Source organism: Oryctolagus cuniculus, chromosome 4 (assembly GCF_051225735.1).
Source record: "Oryctolagus cuniculus isolate XC-2025 breed Fujian yellow rabbit chromosome 4, ASM5122573v1, whole genome shotgun sequence".
Taxonomy (NCBI): Eukaryota; Metazoa; Chordata; class Mammalia; order Lagomorpha; family Leporidae; genus Oryctolagus; species Oryctolagus cuniculus.
In genome coordinates, this window is record NC_142870.1 from 174,720,887 (window position 1) to 174,734,084 (window position 13,198).

The following is a 13,198-nucleotide window of genomic DNA, read 5'->3' on the forward strand; positions in this document are numbered from 1 at the left end:
ACGCAGCAGATGGCGTGGGGGAGGCCTCTCACCCTCCAGCAGGCCCCGAGCTACAGCGGGCCCAGCCGGGAGACAGGAGACGGGGGTCCAGTGCTGCCCCCCGGGCCACGCAGGGCCCTGACCCCGAGATGGGGAGAGATGTGGCGGCCACTCCTCGCTCTCCTGGATGACGCGGGGCGCGCGGCTGGATCCCTGGGAGGACACTGGGGGCCCCGGGCCTGGCTGTGACTGCAGCCTGTGTCCTGGGGGCCTGCGGGGGCAGGTTCGGCAGGGCCCTGGTGGCTGAAGCACTCTAAGGGGTCAGCTCTGGCTCAGGCCCACCTCTGGGGGACAGGCGGGGGTGCCCCCGGCAACTCCTCCGCCTGCCGCGACCCTCGGGGATCTGGCCCACAACCCACCCCGCTCCCCAAAGCAGAGGTGCTGCGATCTGTTAGATGCCAGGACCCGTCCCCGCGGAAGCCAGCACCACACAGCAGACAAGGAAGCACGTGTAGACGCGTCAGGTCTGACCTCTGCCTGCCCTCCTAGGCTAAGAGCGAGCCGAGCACCGGGGGGAGGGGCTCCTCTGCCAGCAGCAGGCCCCGCCCCACGCCCCCACCGCAGCACCCATCTGCCGTCCAGCGGTTAATGTGTTAGGAGCGGCCGCCGTGCCGTGATGCGGAGGCAGCGGTGGGCAGACGCGGGATGCGGGAGCAGGACGGCCTCCCCACGGTGCCACCTGCGCTGCCTGCCCAGGGTTCAGGCCCTCAGCTCTCTCCGGCGGTCATCCTGACAGATGTTGGCAACGGCCTGGGCAGAGGAGGGCCTGGCACGAGCGGCGCTGGGACTTGCAGCCGAGCCCCTGGGACCCCCAGGGTGCACGTGTCTGGGCCTGCAGCCCCTGCGCGGGTCTCGAGGGTGACAGAGACACAGGGCGTGGGCACAGCTCGCACACTCTGATGCAGCGGCTTCACAGGCCAGCAGCTCTACCCCCTGACCTGGTGGACGGTGACTGTGCCCAAGGGTTAAATGTTTCTCATGAGGACAACGGACTTCCCTTCCGGCGAGCATGGGTCCAGCAGTCTGGGGGGAACAGCCCGGTCCTGGGGACCAGCAGGGAACCCCTCCTGCTACTGAGGTTCAGCAGGCTGGGCGGGCCTCGGACACCCTCATCCTCACTCACTCCTGTCTTACAGAAACGCAGACTGAGCCCCAGAGAGGCCACGGCTACGCAAGTCTCAGTCTGGGGTCGGGGCACCTCCTCCACAGAGCCCTCAGACGCCAGCCGTGACATTTTTCTAATGACTGCTTTCTGGGGCCACGGGCAGCTCTGGAGAGACCCAGGGGGGCTGGGCTGAGACTGTCTCTAGGTCTGAGACCAACAGCCTGGGACAGGCTGCTACCTAAGGGCCACATCAGCCTTACACGCTCTGGGAGGCTGTGTGCCCGAGGCTGTCCCTGGGCCCTGGTGGACAGCCTGTGTGGGGGATGCAGGCAGGAGGCCCTGCTGGCTTGGGCTCCGGGCAGGGGTCTGGGCCCTACACGGTGAGGAGTGCTAACGGGGAGCTCCCCTACACGGTGAGGAGTGCTAATGGGGGGCTCCCCTACACGGTGAGGAGTGCTAACGGGGGCTCCCCTACACGGTGAGGAGTGCTAACGGGGGGCTCCCCTACACGGTGAGGAGTCCGGCATCCTCCCTGAGCCGGGAGCACAGCCATCACCAAACGCCAGCCTTGGGCCTGGGCGCCCAGTTTCCCAATCCAGAGTGGACGTAGCCAGCTGGCGCCACTGGTCCTGCCTTGACCCCTGACTCCTCCCCAGAGCACAGCCGCGCAGCCTGCCCACGGCACCCCCTGCAGAGAAAAGCACCCTCTCCAGTTCTGGGTACGCCCGGGTTCAGCACCTGCTCGGGGAGCCAGGAGTCGGGATGACCTTTGACCTTTGAGCCTGGATGCAGGTGATTGTGGGAGAGAAGACCTGGATGACACAGCCCCTGGGTGGCCCTGAGGGCAGAGCCAGCCTTTTTATTTAGAAGGGGGTGTACTCTCCTGGCTGCAGGGGTGGGGGTGCACTCTCCTGGCTGCAGGGGTGGGGGTGTGCGCTCCTGGCTGCAGGGGTGGGGGTGTGCGCTCCTGGCTGCAGGGGTGGGGGTGCACTCTCCTGGCTGCAGGGGTGGGGGTGCACTCTCCTGGCTGCAGGGGTGGGGGTGCACGCTCCTGGCTGCAGGGGTGGGGGTGCATGCTCCTGGCTGCAGGGGTGGGGGTGCACGCTCCTGGCTGCAGGGGTGGGAGTACACTCTCCTGGCTGCAGGGGTGGGGGTGCACTCTCCTGGCTGCAGGGGTGGGGGTGCACGCTCCTGGCTGGGGATTGAAATGACTTCCGGAGGGGCCGTCTGGGGCCAGCAGGTCTCCCGGGGACGATTGCCAACATCTGTCACGGAGGGTGTGTGCCGAGGCGACCATGCACCGGTTGCTAACCTCTACCTGTGCACCATGCAGCAAGGGCTGTTCCACGCCAAGGCTGGGCGGCGCCTGTGCACAGGGCACTCGCTCACGAGGGTCGGTGCTGGCTTCTCCCTGCTCGCCCGGGTGGGGGCGGCGGGAACAGTGTGCACTGGGTTTGTGGCTCAGAGGACGGCACTTCCGGCTGGAGCCATGCGTGCGTGAGCCAGCTTTTGGCTGCTCAGGTTCGCCGAGTTCCGTTTGGAAAGGAACTTCACTGTTTGGGGAAGAATTTGGGTCCAACGCCGGCCCAGCCTGGGGGGTTGGGGGGTGCTCTGCGTCCCTGGGGGTCTCTGAGAGGGGGCACTGCTGGAGTGGGCAGCCTGAAGCCCGCTGAGAGGGAGGGGAGTCAGGCACACCCACGGCCAGCAGTTCCCACACCCCGGGACAGGCAGGTGCGCAGGGCCTTGCCCAGGAGGGCGTGGCTCCCGGGGGGCGGGGACGGCCCGGCGTGCGCCCCCAGCCTTGGCGAGTCCCCTGTTCTTCACCTGCAATGACTGATATAGTTTTCAGGGCCCGCAGGACTCGGAAGGTGCGCAAGGCCGAGACATTGCCCAGGTCCACAAATTCAGTGGTGTATCTGTAACAAGGGAGAGCCACAGACGAGACAGTGACAAGACGCCAGGACGACACACGGGCGGGACACAGAGAGAGAGTCACTTGGAGCTGAGGTCCCAGCGGCGCGCTGGGCTCTTACCTGGGATAACCGAAATAGTTTTCAGAGCCCTCAGGACTCTGAAAGTTCGCAGAGCCGACAAATTGCCTAGCTTTATATTTTCTGATACATACCTGCAGAATCAAACCACAGTTACGGCGGTTACCAAGCAGAGCCTCCGCCTGCCGCCCGAGCCCAGCCTCCCTCCCCCGCCCCCCACGGTCCTGCCGGCCCGGCACGGCACGGCACGGCGCGCTCCCTGGCGGCTCGGCTCCTTGAACGACTGTGGTGCCTCCGCCACGCTCGCCACACCCCTGGGGGCTGGGCACAGCAGCGGGAGCCTGGGGCTGCCGCCCCTCAGGGTGAGATAGGGAAGCGGGTGGCCAGCTGGCACTGGAACGCGTGGCTTTCTGGTGCTGGTTTTGCTCCGCGTCTGTTGTGGCCTGGCGGCTCCCACCAGCGGGGCCCTGCAGCCCTGCAGAGACCAGCACAGCGGGGGGTGGGGGCTGGGTCTCTATCCCCTTACGCGTGCCAGCCAGAAATCTAAGCATGGAGCGGCCCCGGGACACAGACCCTCGGGGACGGGAAAGGGGCAGCGGGAAGCCCTGCCCCTCGACCACCACTGGTAGCAGCTGACCCAACAAGGGAAAAGAGAAGGGGGCCTGAGCCCTCCCCCCGCCGTGTTCTCCAGGGTAACCTCGGAGGTGGGCAGCCCTCCATGGGGTCTGTCCGGCCCAGGGCTCGGGGCCAGGAACACTCATCTGGAGCTTGGATGGGCGTCCTGCCCCAGCCCCCCTGGCCTCCATAGGCACAGAGACTCCGTCTCTGGGAGACAGGGACCTGATCAAGCTGGGCCACAGGACCACGAGGATGTCCAAGAGGTGGCTGGTGGGACAGCGTGTGACCAAGGCCACTGGGACAGCAGCAAGTCACTTGTGATATTTAAGCAAAGATTTCGCCCCCAGGGTGTCTCCCAGAGCACGTCGGGCTTGGTGCTCGGTCTCATGTCCATCTGATGCTGGGGGGACAGGGACAGGGCCTCAGCCCCTGGGCTGCCAGGCGCGTCCTGGGGGCAGGGCCTGGGGGTTGGGAAGCCAGGCGTGTAGCCTGCCTTGACCCCTGACTCCTCCCCAGAGCACAGCCACGCAGCCTGCCCAGGGCACCCCCTGCAGAGAAAAGCACCCTCTCCAGTTCTGGGCACGCCCGGGTTCAGCACCTGCTCGGGAGCCAGGAGTGAGCCAGGCTGCTGTGCCAGGTGGTCTGGGCTCCCAGCCCCCACTGCCGGGAGCTCCTGCAGCCCCCTTCAGCCTGAGGGCCCAAGGGAAAGCACTGGGCAGGCAGGGTCAGCTCTGACACTGAACCGCTAAGCGGAGACTGTGGCCACGCCTGCTCTCTCCCTCCCCCCTCCCACACCCCTGCAGAGGTGGGCAGTCAGCGCAGCATCCTCAGGGGCCCCTCCTCTGGGCTGGGGTCTCATTCCACCCCCACACTCCGGCAGCCGGCGTGGCTTTCTCTAGGGCAGGGGGAGCAGAGCCTCACCCTGAGTTCAGGTCCCCAACACTCCCATGCATTCGACCCAAGCCCCTGTCAACTTGAGAGCTCTCCCACCCTCCACGATGGCACAGAGCCTCGGGCCCCTGCCCCACCTCTCCCCGCTCGGACAAGCGGCCCTCGGCCGGGGCCGACGCTGCCATCCCTCGGACAAGCCGTGGCTCCAGCAGCCCAGGGGCTCTGGGCCCAGTTTCCTGCTGCTTGCTACCTGGGACAGCAGCTGGCGACGGGGAGCCAGTGGAGCATGGCGCAGACCACACGGGGCGCCGGCCACCCTTGCCTGAGGGCGAAGACCCTGCCCGTCTCTCGCTCGGCTCTGCCAGGCTAGAACAGGGTCCCCAGCACAGGCAACGCTTGTCCTGCGCTCAGCGCCCGCCCCCTGGGTGCACGTGCCAAGCACAGGGAAGCCAGGATTCCACGGTGAAGAGGGCAGGCTGGTGACAGGGCAGGGAGGACCGTGTCTGTGCTCAGAGCAGCTGAGCAGTGGGAGCAGAGTGGGGCAGCTGGCTGTGAGTGCGAGTGTGTGTGTGTGCGCGCGCCCGTGTGCGGCCTTGTCCCTCTCAGGCTGCCTAAGTCCAAGCCAGGCCCCCCCGCCTGCCCCGCTGCCGGCAGGGGCAGAGAGCCTGGGTGAGAGCGTGGGCCTGCCCCCGGGAGCGCAGAGCGTGGTGGGTGAGAATTCCGCCCCAGCGCAGGGAGACTTCCTGGGGGCTGAGGAAGCACGCGCAGGGCTGAGCCCGCCTCCTGGCTGCCCCGGCCCTGTCTGGAGATGGGGAAGCCACCGCGAGCCAGCGACTGCGGCGACGACGGCCGCCCGCCCTCCCTTCCCTGCCAGGTTTGGTTTCCATAACAACCCCAGAAGGCGGGAGGCTGTGCTAACTGGCAGGTAGTGCCCAGCCGGGAGGGGGGCACAGGACGAGCTCCTGCAGGGGGGCTGCAGGCTGAGCCCGGCAGGCACCCCCTGCCCACCCCGCTCGCCTGCACCCGCTGCACCCTGTGGGACGGGGGACCAGGAGGAAGCCTGGCCACCAACGCCAGGCTTGGGGGGAGGTCTCTCCAGTCAGTCTCACCCCAGCGCTGCCGCTCTAGAGCTGGGGCGCGTGGCGGGCTCTGCCCAGCCTCGGCTTCCCTGCCTGTACAATGGGAGTTTCACCAGACGGGAGGCGCACGTGCTGGAGCCCAGCGCGGAGTGCAGGTGCACGGGCCGGGGCCAGGGGCGCGTACGGCTGTGCGATTCTGCAGGAGGAGCGGCTTCCCGAGGGGTCCCGGGGGGAATGAGACTGGGACTGACCCAGGACACAGGCCCGCAGACTTGCTGCGTTCGGGCCTCAGGTCGGGCACAGCACCTGCACTGACAGCTGTCACTCAGGCTCCAGCGCCGCCGGAGCAGGGAGAGGGCTCCGCCCCAGCCTGGCAACCCCACTCCACTGCCAAGTCCTCCCTCTCTCTCAGCCACAGACGCGCCCCTCCCGCCCGCCGTGTCCTCGGCTGATAATCCTGCTCCTCACTTCACAGAGAAAAAATAGACGCAATCAGGAGGGAAAAGCCAGCTCCCCACTGCACGGAGCCCGCCCGCCCGCCCTGAAGGTCAGCGCTCCCTGGGCCCCGCCCCCGGCCAGCCTCCTCTCTGCTGGATCCTTCCCTCGCCCACACACGCACCTCCCTTCCCGAGGCGCCATGGGCCACCGCACCTCCTCCCGGGCTCGCCAGGCCTCCTGTTCTCTCTAGAACCTTCCCTCGCCAAGGGTGCTGGTGACCTTGGCCCTGTCACCTCCAGCAGTGTCACCTCCCTCAGGTTCAAGGGCACTCGCTTTCCTCCCCAGGCTCTGGGGGGCCGCCCTCTCCGGCCAGCTCCCTCTGCCCCCCGCGCCTTCCTGGCTTCCGGATGGCGAGGGACGCCCGCACAGTGCCAGGCTGCACCCTCAGGGCTCAGCACCCCACCCCGGTGCTCCAACCCAAGGTCCCTGACTTCCATTCCCCTCCTCCCTCCAGCTCTGCCACTCACCACCACCCTCCCTGCTGCTCAGACCCCAGCGCCCGGGGTCTCCTGTGAGCCCCGCCTGCTGGAGCCCCCCACATTCTCATCAGGTCCCCCTCTCCATGAGGACCCTTGCCCTGCCTGCCTGGCCTCCCCACCCTGTCTGCAGGCCACACAGAGCCGGGGGTGGGGGGGAACCGGCCCTGCCTGCTCCCCCTGCCCTCCCCACCCCCCGTGGCTCCTGCACTCCGGGAGGGACCAGACCACGGCCCGCCCTGCCGCCACTCCCCGCTCACTCTGGACTGCAGGCAAGGCACTGCCTCGCTCAGCCTCCATCTCCCCACCTGGAAGTGCAGGCGGAAGCCAGCTCACCAACAGCACACCCGGAGACAGGTTCTGATGCAACGTCCAGCCCTGGCTGAGCTCGGGGCTGCTCCATCCAGGGTTCAAGCAAGGAGGATTCGGTGAACCCAAGAACCCTGGCCAGCGGGGCTGGACCGACCACCAACGCCGCTGAGCCACACGCCGTCCTCCGCCGGACAGGGGCAGCTGAGGGTCTTCAGAGGCAGGGAGTCCCGGCCCTATCACCTCCGCTCCGTGCCAAGGTGGGGTGCTCGGCTCAGCATGCGCTGCCTGGGGCATCGGGGTACGGTGCCCCCTTCCTCGACAAGGCGCAGTGGGGCTGCGGTCCAGGCCGAGGCGGGCCTGGGGTTGGGTTCACTTTCTTGGGCGTCAGTTTTTCTGTCAAGTGGGGCTCAGTCTCAGTCTCCGCCTACCCCTGGATGGTGGTGAGCAAGTGCTTTAAAATGTGTCACACGCAGCGGGTCGGCGCTGTGGCGCAGTGGGTTAAAGCCCCGGGCTGCAGTGCCAGCATCCCATATGGGCGCTGGTTCTAGTCCAGGCTGTTCCACTTCCAATCCTGCTCTCTGCTATGGCCTAGGACAGCAGTAGAAGACGGCCCAGGTCCTTGGGACCCTGCACCCGGGTGGGAAACCTGGAAGAAGCTCCTGGCTCCTGGCTTTGGATCAGCCCAGCTCCAGCCATTGCAGCCATCAAGGGAGTGAACAAGCAGATGGAAGCTCGCTTGCTCGCGCGCTCTCTCTCTCTCCCTCTCTCTTTCCCTCTCTCAAATCCAGAGCCTGCATGCAGCTCCGGCATCCCACATGGGCACCAGTTTGAGTCCTGGCTGCTCCCCTTCTGATCCAGCTCCCTTCTAATGCACCTGGGAAAGCAGCAGAAGACGCCCATGTGGGAGACCTAGAGGAAGCTCCTGGCTCCTGCCTTTGGCCTGGCCCAGTCCCGGCCACTGTGGCGATTGGGGAGGGAACCAGCAGACAGAAGACCTCTCTCTCTCCCTCTCTAACTCTGCCTTTCCAATAAATAAATAATCCTTCCTTTTTAAAGTGCCAAACATGCAGCCTGTGAGAGCGGACACGGGGGCCTGGCACGAGTTCCTGGGGACCCCTGCTCGGCTCCCAGCAGGCCAGGTCGCTGTGCACAGGGGGCCGGGGCTGGGGCCGGAACGCTGCTTCTCTTGGGGGGAAGGGCAGGGGATGCCCAGCCGGAATCTGAACCACGTGCCGGACACGTGGCCGCTGTGGCCGCCGGAGCCACTGTGCCCTGGGCTCTCTACCCTGCCTTCCTCCCTCCACGGCCCAGCCGCATGTGACCTGCAGACGAGGAGCAAGGTGGCCGGGGGCGGCGAGCGAGGTACTTACGCCATGACAATCACGCTGAAGTCCAGCCAGTTCCATGGGTCCCGCAGGAAGGTGAACGCGTGCAGGCAGAAGCCTCGAGCCAGGATCTTGACCAGGGACTCAAAGGTGTATATGGCGGTGAAGGCATACCTGGGGGGGCGGGGCCGACACGGTTCCTCAGGGGGCGGAAGCCGCGCTCGCCAGGGTCCCCGCGCATGGGGCAACCGCGGACTGGAGCTCTGTGCCAGCCGCTGGCTCCCCGCCGCCCCGTCTACATATTTGCTGGGTCAGGATTACCAGGAGCCTGCCCTGCGTCCATCTGAGCTCCCCAGCTTCTCTCCCCATTGTCTTGATGCAAAAAGACCCCTGCCCACCCCCTCACCCCTGGGGCGGCCACTGGGTTGTGCTGTGGGAAGCGTCACCATCACTCCTGCGTGTGTGTGTGGGTGTGTGTGTGTGTCCTCAGAGGCCAGCAGTGGCAGTGTGGTGCAGCCTCGACTGACCACATGGTAGGAGGGTCCAGCCGTGTACTGGGGGGCTCACAGGAGCACTGGATTCCAAGGCCCGGGGTTGGGTGGGCACTGGGATGCTCAGACCGCAGCCCGCGGGACTGGGAGGGGAGAGGGCCAGAGCCCAGGCCCCAGTGTGAACACAGCCATGCCGCACTGGCAAGAGAGGCTGCCCCCGCTTTCTGTGGTCTCTGGAACAGGGGCCGGGTGCCCTGGGGGCCTGTGGAGGCTGCTTAGGACCTGCAGGTAGGGAAGAGAGTGGACGCAGTGCCCGGAGGCCAGGCACTGGCTCCGGGAGTGGGACCTCAGAGTAGGGCAGCAGCGTGGGGGGAGGGTGAGGGTCAGCCCGGGCCTCCCCAGCCGCACCCCGCTTTCGTCCAGTGGGGCTGGGTGGCTGTAAGTACCAGAGCTGCCTCCCGGCTCTCACGACCAGGTGCCCGCCAGCTCCTCCCCCCGTCTCAGCACTGACCTCACCCTCCTCTCCGGGGGAGGACGGGGCCCCTGCTTCCGTCCCCAGAGACCTGGCATGCGGATACTCACTCGACATACTTGGTCCAGGGCGGGGGGTCGTGCTGGGCCATGAACACGCAGTTGGTCAGGATGGTGCACATGATGAGCAGGCTGAAGAGCGTGCCTAAGTCAAGGCAAAGTCCAGGGTCGCCGCTGCCAGGCCAGAGCCGCCGGATTGGGGAGGGGTGCCCGGGATGCCCGGGACCCCCAGTGTCCACCACGGCCCCTCTCCGTCCCCGCCCTGCTCTCAGCCCCTGGAGGGCACCACACACCCAAAACCACACCGTCACAGGATCCCCTGTTGGGTCTGGCGTGGAGGGAAAGAAGAGGGGTGGACGGAGCCCCAGACCGCAGAGGCCGGCCCACACAGGAGGGAGGAGTCCTCTCCCTGCAGCATGTGGGGAGTCCTGCCTCAGCCTCCTCTCCCTTCACTCGTGCCCTCTACAGCACCGAGTACACCCCTTCCTGCCCCCAGCAGGAGTGCCCGGCCCGGCCACCTGCCAGGACTCCCCTGCACTCCCAGGGTGTTGGGCGACCCTCTGGCCTGGCTGCTGGGGGTGACATCAGCTGTCACCCTGCCACAGGGGGCTCAAGTGCCGGAGCCGTGTCTCGGGCATCTCCGTGGCCTTGCCTGACCCCACCCCGCCCCGCCCCCGGGGGCTGCAAGTGCCAACTGCCGCCTCAGGCTGCACACAGCTCCCACTGAGCGCCTCTTCCCCTCCCTCACCCCTGCAAGACCTGGGCCTCCGCTAGGCTGGACACTCCCCAGGGACATGGCCGGGAGCAGGGACACAGCCCCACCCCAGCCCCTGCAGCTGCAGTACTTGGGCTCCAAGGGCTGCCGCCTTCTGCCCTCGCACAGGAGGCTGGTGCAGCCAGCGCCTGGCCCTGCCCCAGCTGGGAGAGGGGCCCGCGAGGAAGGGGCCCGCGTGGAGGCCCTTCACCCTGCCGGTCCTCCTCCTGGGGCGCCCAGCAACCTGCAAGTCCGCACTCCAAACCCAGCCTCCAGCTTATAACTGACTCCGGTCTCTCACCCGAGATGGCAGCAATGTGGCTTCGGGAGTCTGGGGCTGCCCACACGACCGCCCAGCCCTGCCCCAGCTGGCCCCGCGGTCTCTCTGCTAGAGGCTACCTCTCCCCCGGGGGGCCGCGGGAGGGCCCCCATTGCCAGGCTCGGCCCCCGCCCCAGCTTTCAAGGGCAGGACCTGGCTCACGCACACACACGCACACACCCAGGGTTGTGCCAAGGCACTCCTCATGGCATAGCCCGTTCACTCAGCGGCTCACTCGTTCCCAGGCACCCATCACCAAACTGCCTACCGAGGCTGCCAGCCGGGTGCTGAAACCCGTGAGGCACGGGGCTGCCGGCGAGCAGTTATGGAGCCCGTCCAGCCGCCAGGCCCTGCTCCACGCCCGTGAGCCGACTCCATTTCCCCACTGCTTCTCCTGAACACTAGGCAGGAGACAGGGAGCGAGGAGCTTTTCCCTGGAACTAAACGCCCCTCTGCCGGGCTGCGCGGGAAGGCTTCCTGGAGGAGGCATTCGCGCAGGCACCACAGGCCGCCCGGGAGCTCCAGGAGCAGCCCAGGTGGCCGTGGTGAAGCAGGGGGCACGGGACTCACAGCCCACTGTGCACAGCCTCCCCTCCCCTCTACACACACGCGGCCCTGGGCGCACGCTCACGGCCCCCCTGGAGTGGAGACGCAGTGCAGGCCGGGGAGAGGGGGTCTCGAGGCTGAGGCTCAGCCGGGGCCCACGACGGTGCCGTCTGCCTGGGAGTGGCTCAGGACGAGCTGCAGCAGCCTCTTGCCTGACACCTGACCGCGCAAAACCCTCGCCTGGCTCCCGCGGCCTTGAGGACGGCACTCCCACCATTCTCGGGCACTCCGTGTGCGTGCGCACGCATGTGTGACATCTCCTCCCACTCAGACCAAGCCCCAGGCCATGTGCTCTGCCCACCCCCCCCGCAGTGGAACCCCGCGTGGGGCCAGCACCAGAGAGAAGAGCGGAGGACCCCTGGCCAGGGCGCCCGGGCCTGCGTGGCCTGGGAGGTGCAGGCGGGTGGCGAAGCTGGCCCTCTGTGTGGGCGGCTCCCCCACCTGAGCTCAGCGCACATCCTCAGCCCTGTCGTGTCGCTGTCCCCAACACCCACTCCCGGCCTCATGATTCAAATGCCACCGAGTGCTGCCCGCACAGGTCGTGGGCAAGGCCGGGAGCTTGGCTGCCCGAGTCTGCATCGCAGGGAATCCAGAAACTCCCGGGGAAGGCAATCCACAGTGCACTGTGTGTGCGCCGCGGCTCGCACACGCGTGTGCGTGCGGTCAGACCGCCCATGTGATTCCGCAGAGGGGCGTGGGCGGACTCTGTGCCGCCTCTCGACGTGACGGCGAGGCGTCCCTGTCTGCGACCCCAGTGGCATCTGGAGTTCGCTTGCCTGCTTGTATTGAGTGCTGTGGGAACGCATTCGGCAGGATTTGTAACAAAAATGCACAGGAAGAAAACAATTCTGTGTGACCGTGATGACTTTCTCAGCCACTCCCCAAGGGATGCAGGACAGGCGTGGGCCCGAGCGCGGCCAGGACCGTGCCCTTGCGAGCGTGCCCCCCGCACCGGCTACGAGGGGGCGGCTTCCTCACGCAGGGGCACTGGATTGCATGCTCCAGGACACATGAACCACGGCTCGGTTCAGAAATACGCGGGAACCTCTAAATTCCCAGGCTGCCTGCTGCTGACTCTGGCGTGGGCAGAGCAGGGGTGTGCCCTTTAAACAGACCCCCGAGAGGGGCCCGCACTGTGGCACAGCAGGGTAAGCCGCTGCCCTGCAATGCCCCCACCTCCTATGGGAGCACCTGCTTGGATATTGGTAGCTCTGCTTCTCACCCGTCTCCCTGCTAATGCTCCTGGGAAAGCAGCAGAAGACGGCCCAAGTACTTGGGGCCCTACACCCATGTGGGAGGCCCAGATGAAGTTCCTGGCTCCTGGCCTTGGCTTGGTCCAGCCCCGGATGTTGTGGCCAGTTGGGGAACAACTCAGTCAGAGGATGGATCTCTCTCTGTCTCTCTCTCTTTTTAAAGAGATTATTTATTTATTTGAAAGGCAGAGTGGCAGAGGCAGAGAGAGAGAGAGAGAGAGAGAGAGATTTTCCATGCACCGGTTCACTCCCCAAGTGACTGCAATGGCCACAGCTGGGCCAATCTGAAGCTAGGAGCTTCTCCAGGGTCTCCCACACGGGTGCAGGGCCCCAGGCACTTGGGCCATCTTCTACTGCTTTCCCAGGCCACAGCAAAGAGCTGGATTGGAAGTGGAGCAGCCAGGACTTGAACCAGCGCCCATATGGGATGCCGGCGCTGCAGGTGGAGGCTTAGCCCATTCTGCCACAGCACCAGCCCCAATAAATGAATCTTTTAAACAAACCCCATGACTCTCCTGGATGACTGAGGTGGCCCTCATAGAATGACATTTGGAACAGCTGTTCCAGGGCAGGGGGTGCCGGGGAAACTGGCTGACATGCACGTTTTGGGGTGTGGCCCCAGGTTCAATGACTGCACAGACCCCTGCAGCGGTCCCTGCGCAGGGCTTTGCAGCGGCTCCAGGGCACAGGGGGGCTGCTCCCCAACCCCACAAATCAAGGCCCCTTCCTCCCACTGGTGCCTGGTTACCCACTAGGTGGCGCCGCTGAGGGCCAGCAATGTGCTCCGGGTCCCCAGCGTCAAGGCAGCTGCCAGGAGCGGGGAGACAGCCCCACTGATGCTGAGCGCTTCCCTGGGGCAGCGGCCCCGGGGGCCGGAGGCCAGCTCCGAGCCCTCCCCGGGGCCGGTCCT

At 66.6% G+C, this 13,198-nt stretch overlaps 1 protein-coding gene across 6 annotated transcripts in view; it reads right to left on the reverse strand.

Moving 5' to 3' along the window:
* SCN5A (sodium voltage-gated channel alpha subunit 5) overlaps positions 1–13,198 on the reverse strand; it is a 103,781-nt gene that overhangs the window by 72,632 nt on the left and 17,951 nt on the right. For 4 of the 6 annotated variants that reach the window (XM_070073050.2, XM_070073051.2, XM_070073045.2 and 1 more), the window contains exons 4-6: positions 9,408–9,497; positions 8,380–8,508; positions 2,969–3,060 (exon numbers count right to left, since the gene is read on the reverse strand). In XM_070073050.2, the coding sequence (XP_069929151.2) occupies positions 2,969–3,060; positions 8,380–8,508; positions 9,408–9,497 (311 nt within the window). Of the gene's footprint in view, positions 1–2,968; positions 3,061–3,177; positions 3,270–8,379; positions 8,509–9,407; positions 9,498–13,198 lie in introns of all 6 variants that reach the window. The other 2 variants (XM_070073052.2, XM_070073048.2) reach the window with 1 other exon arrangement.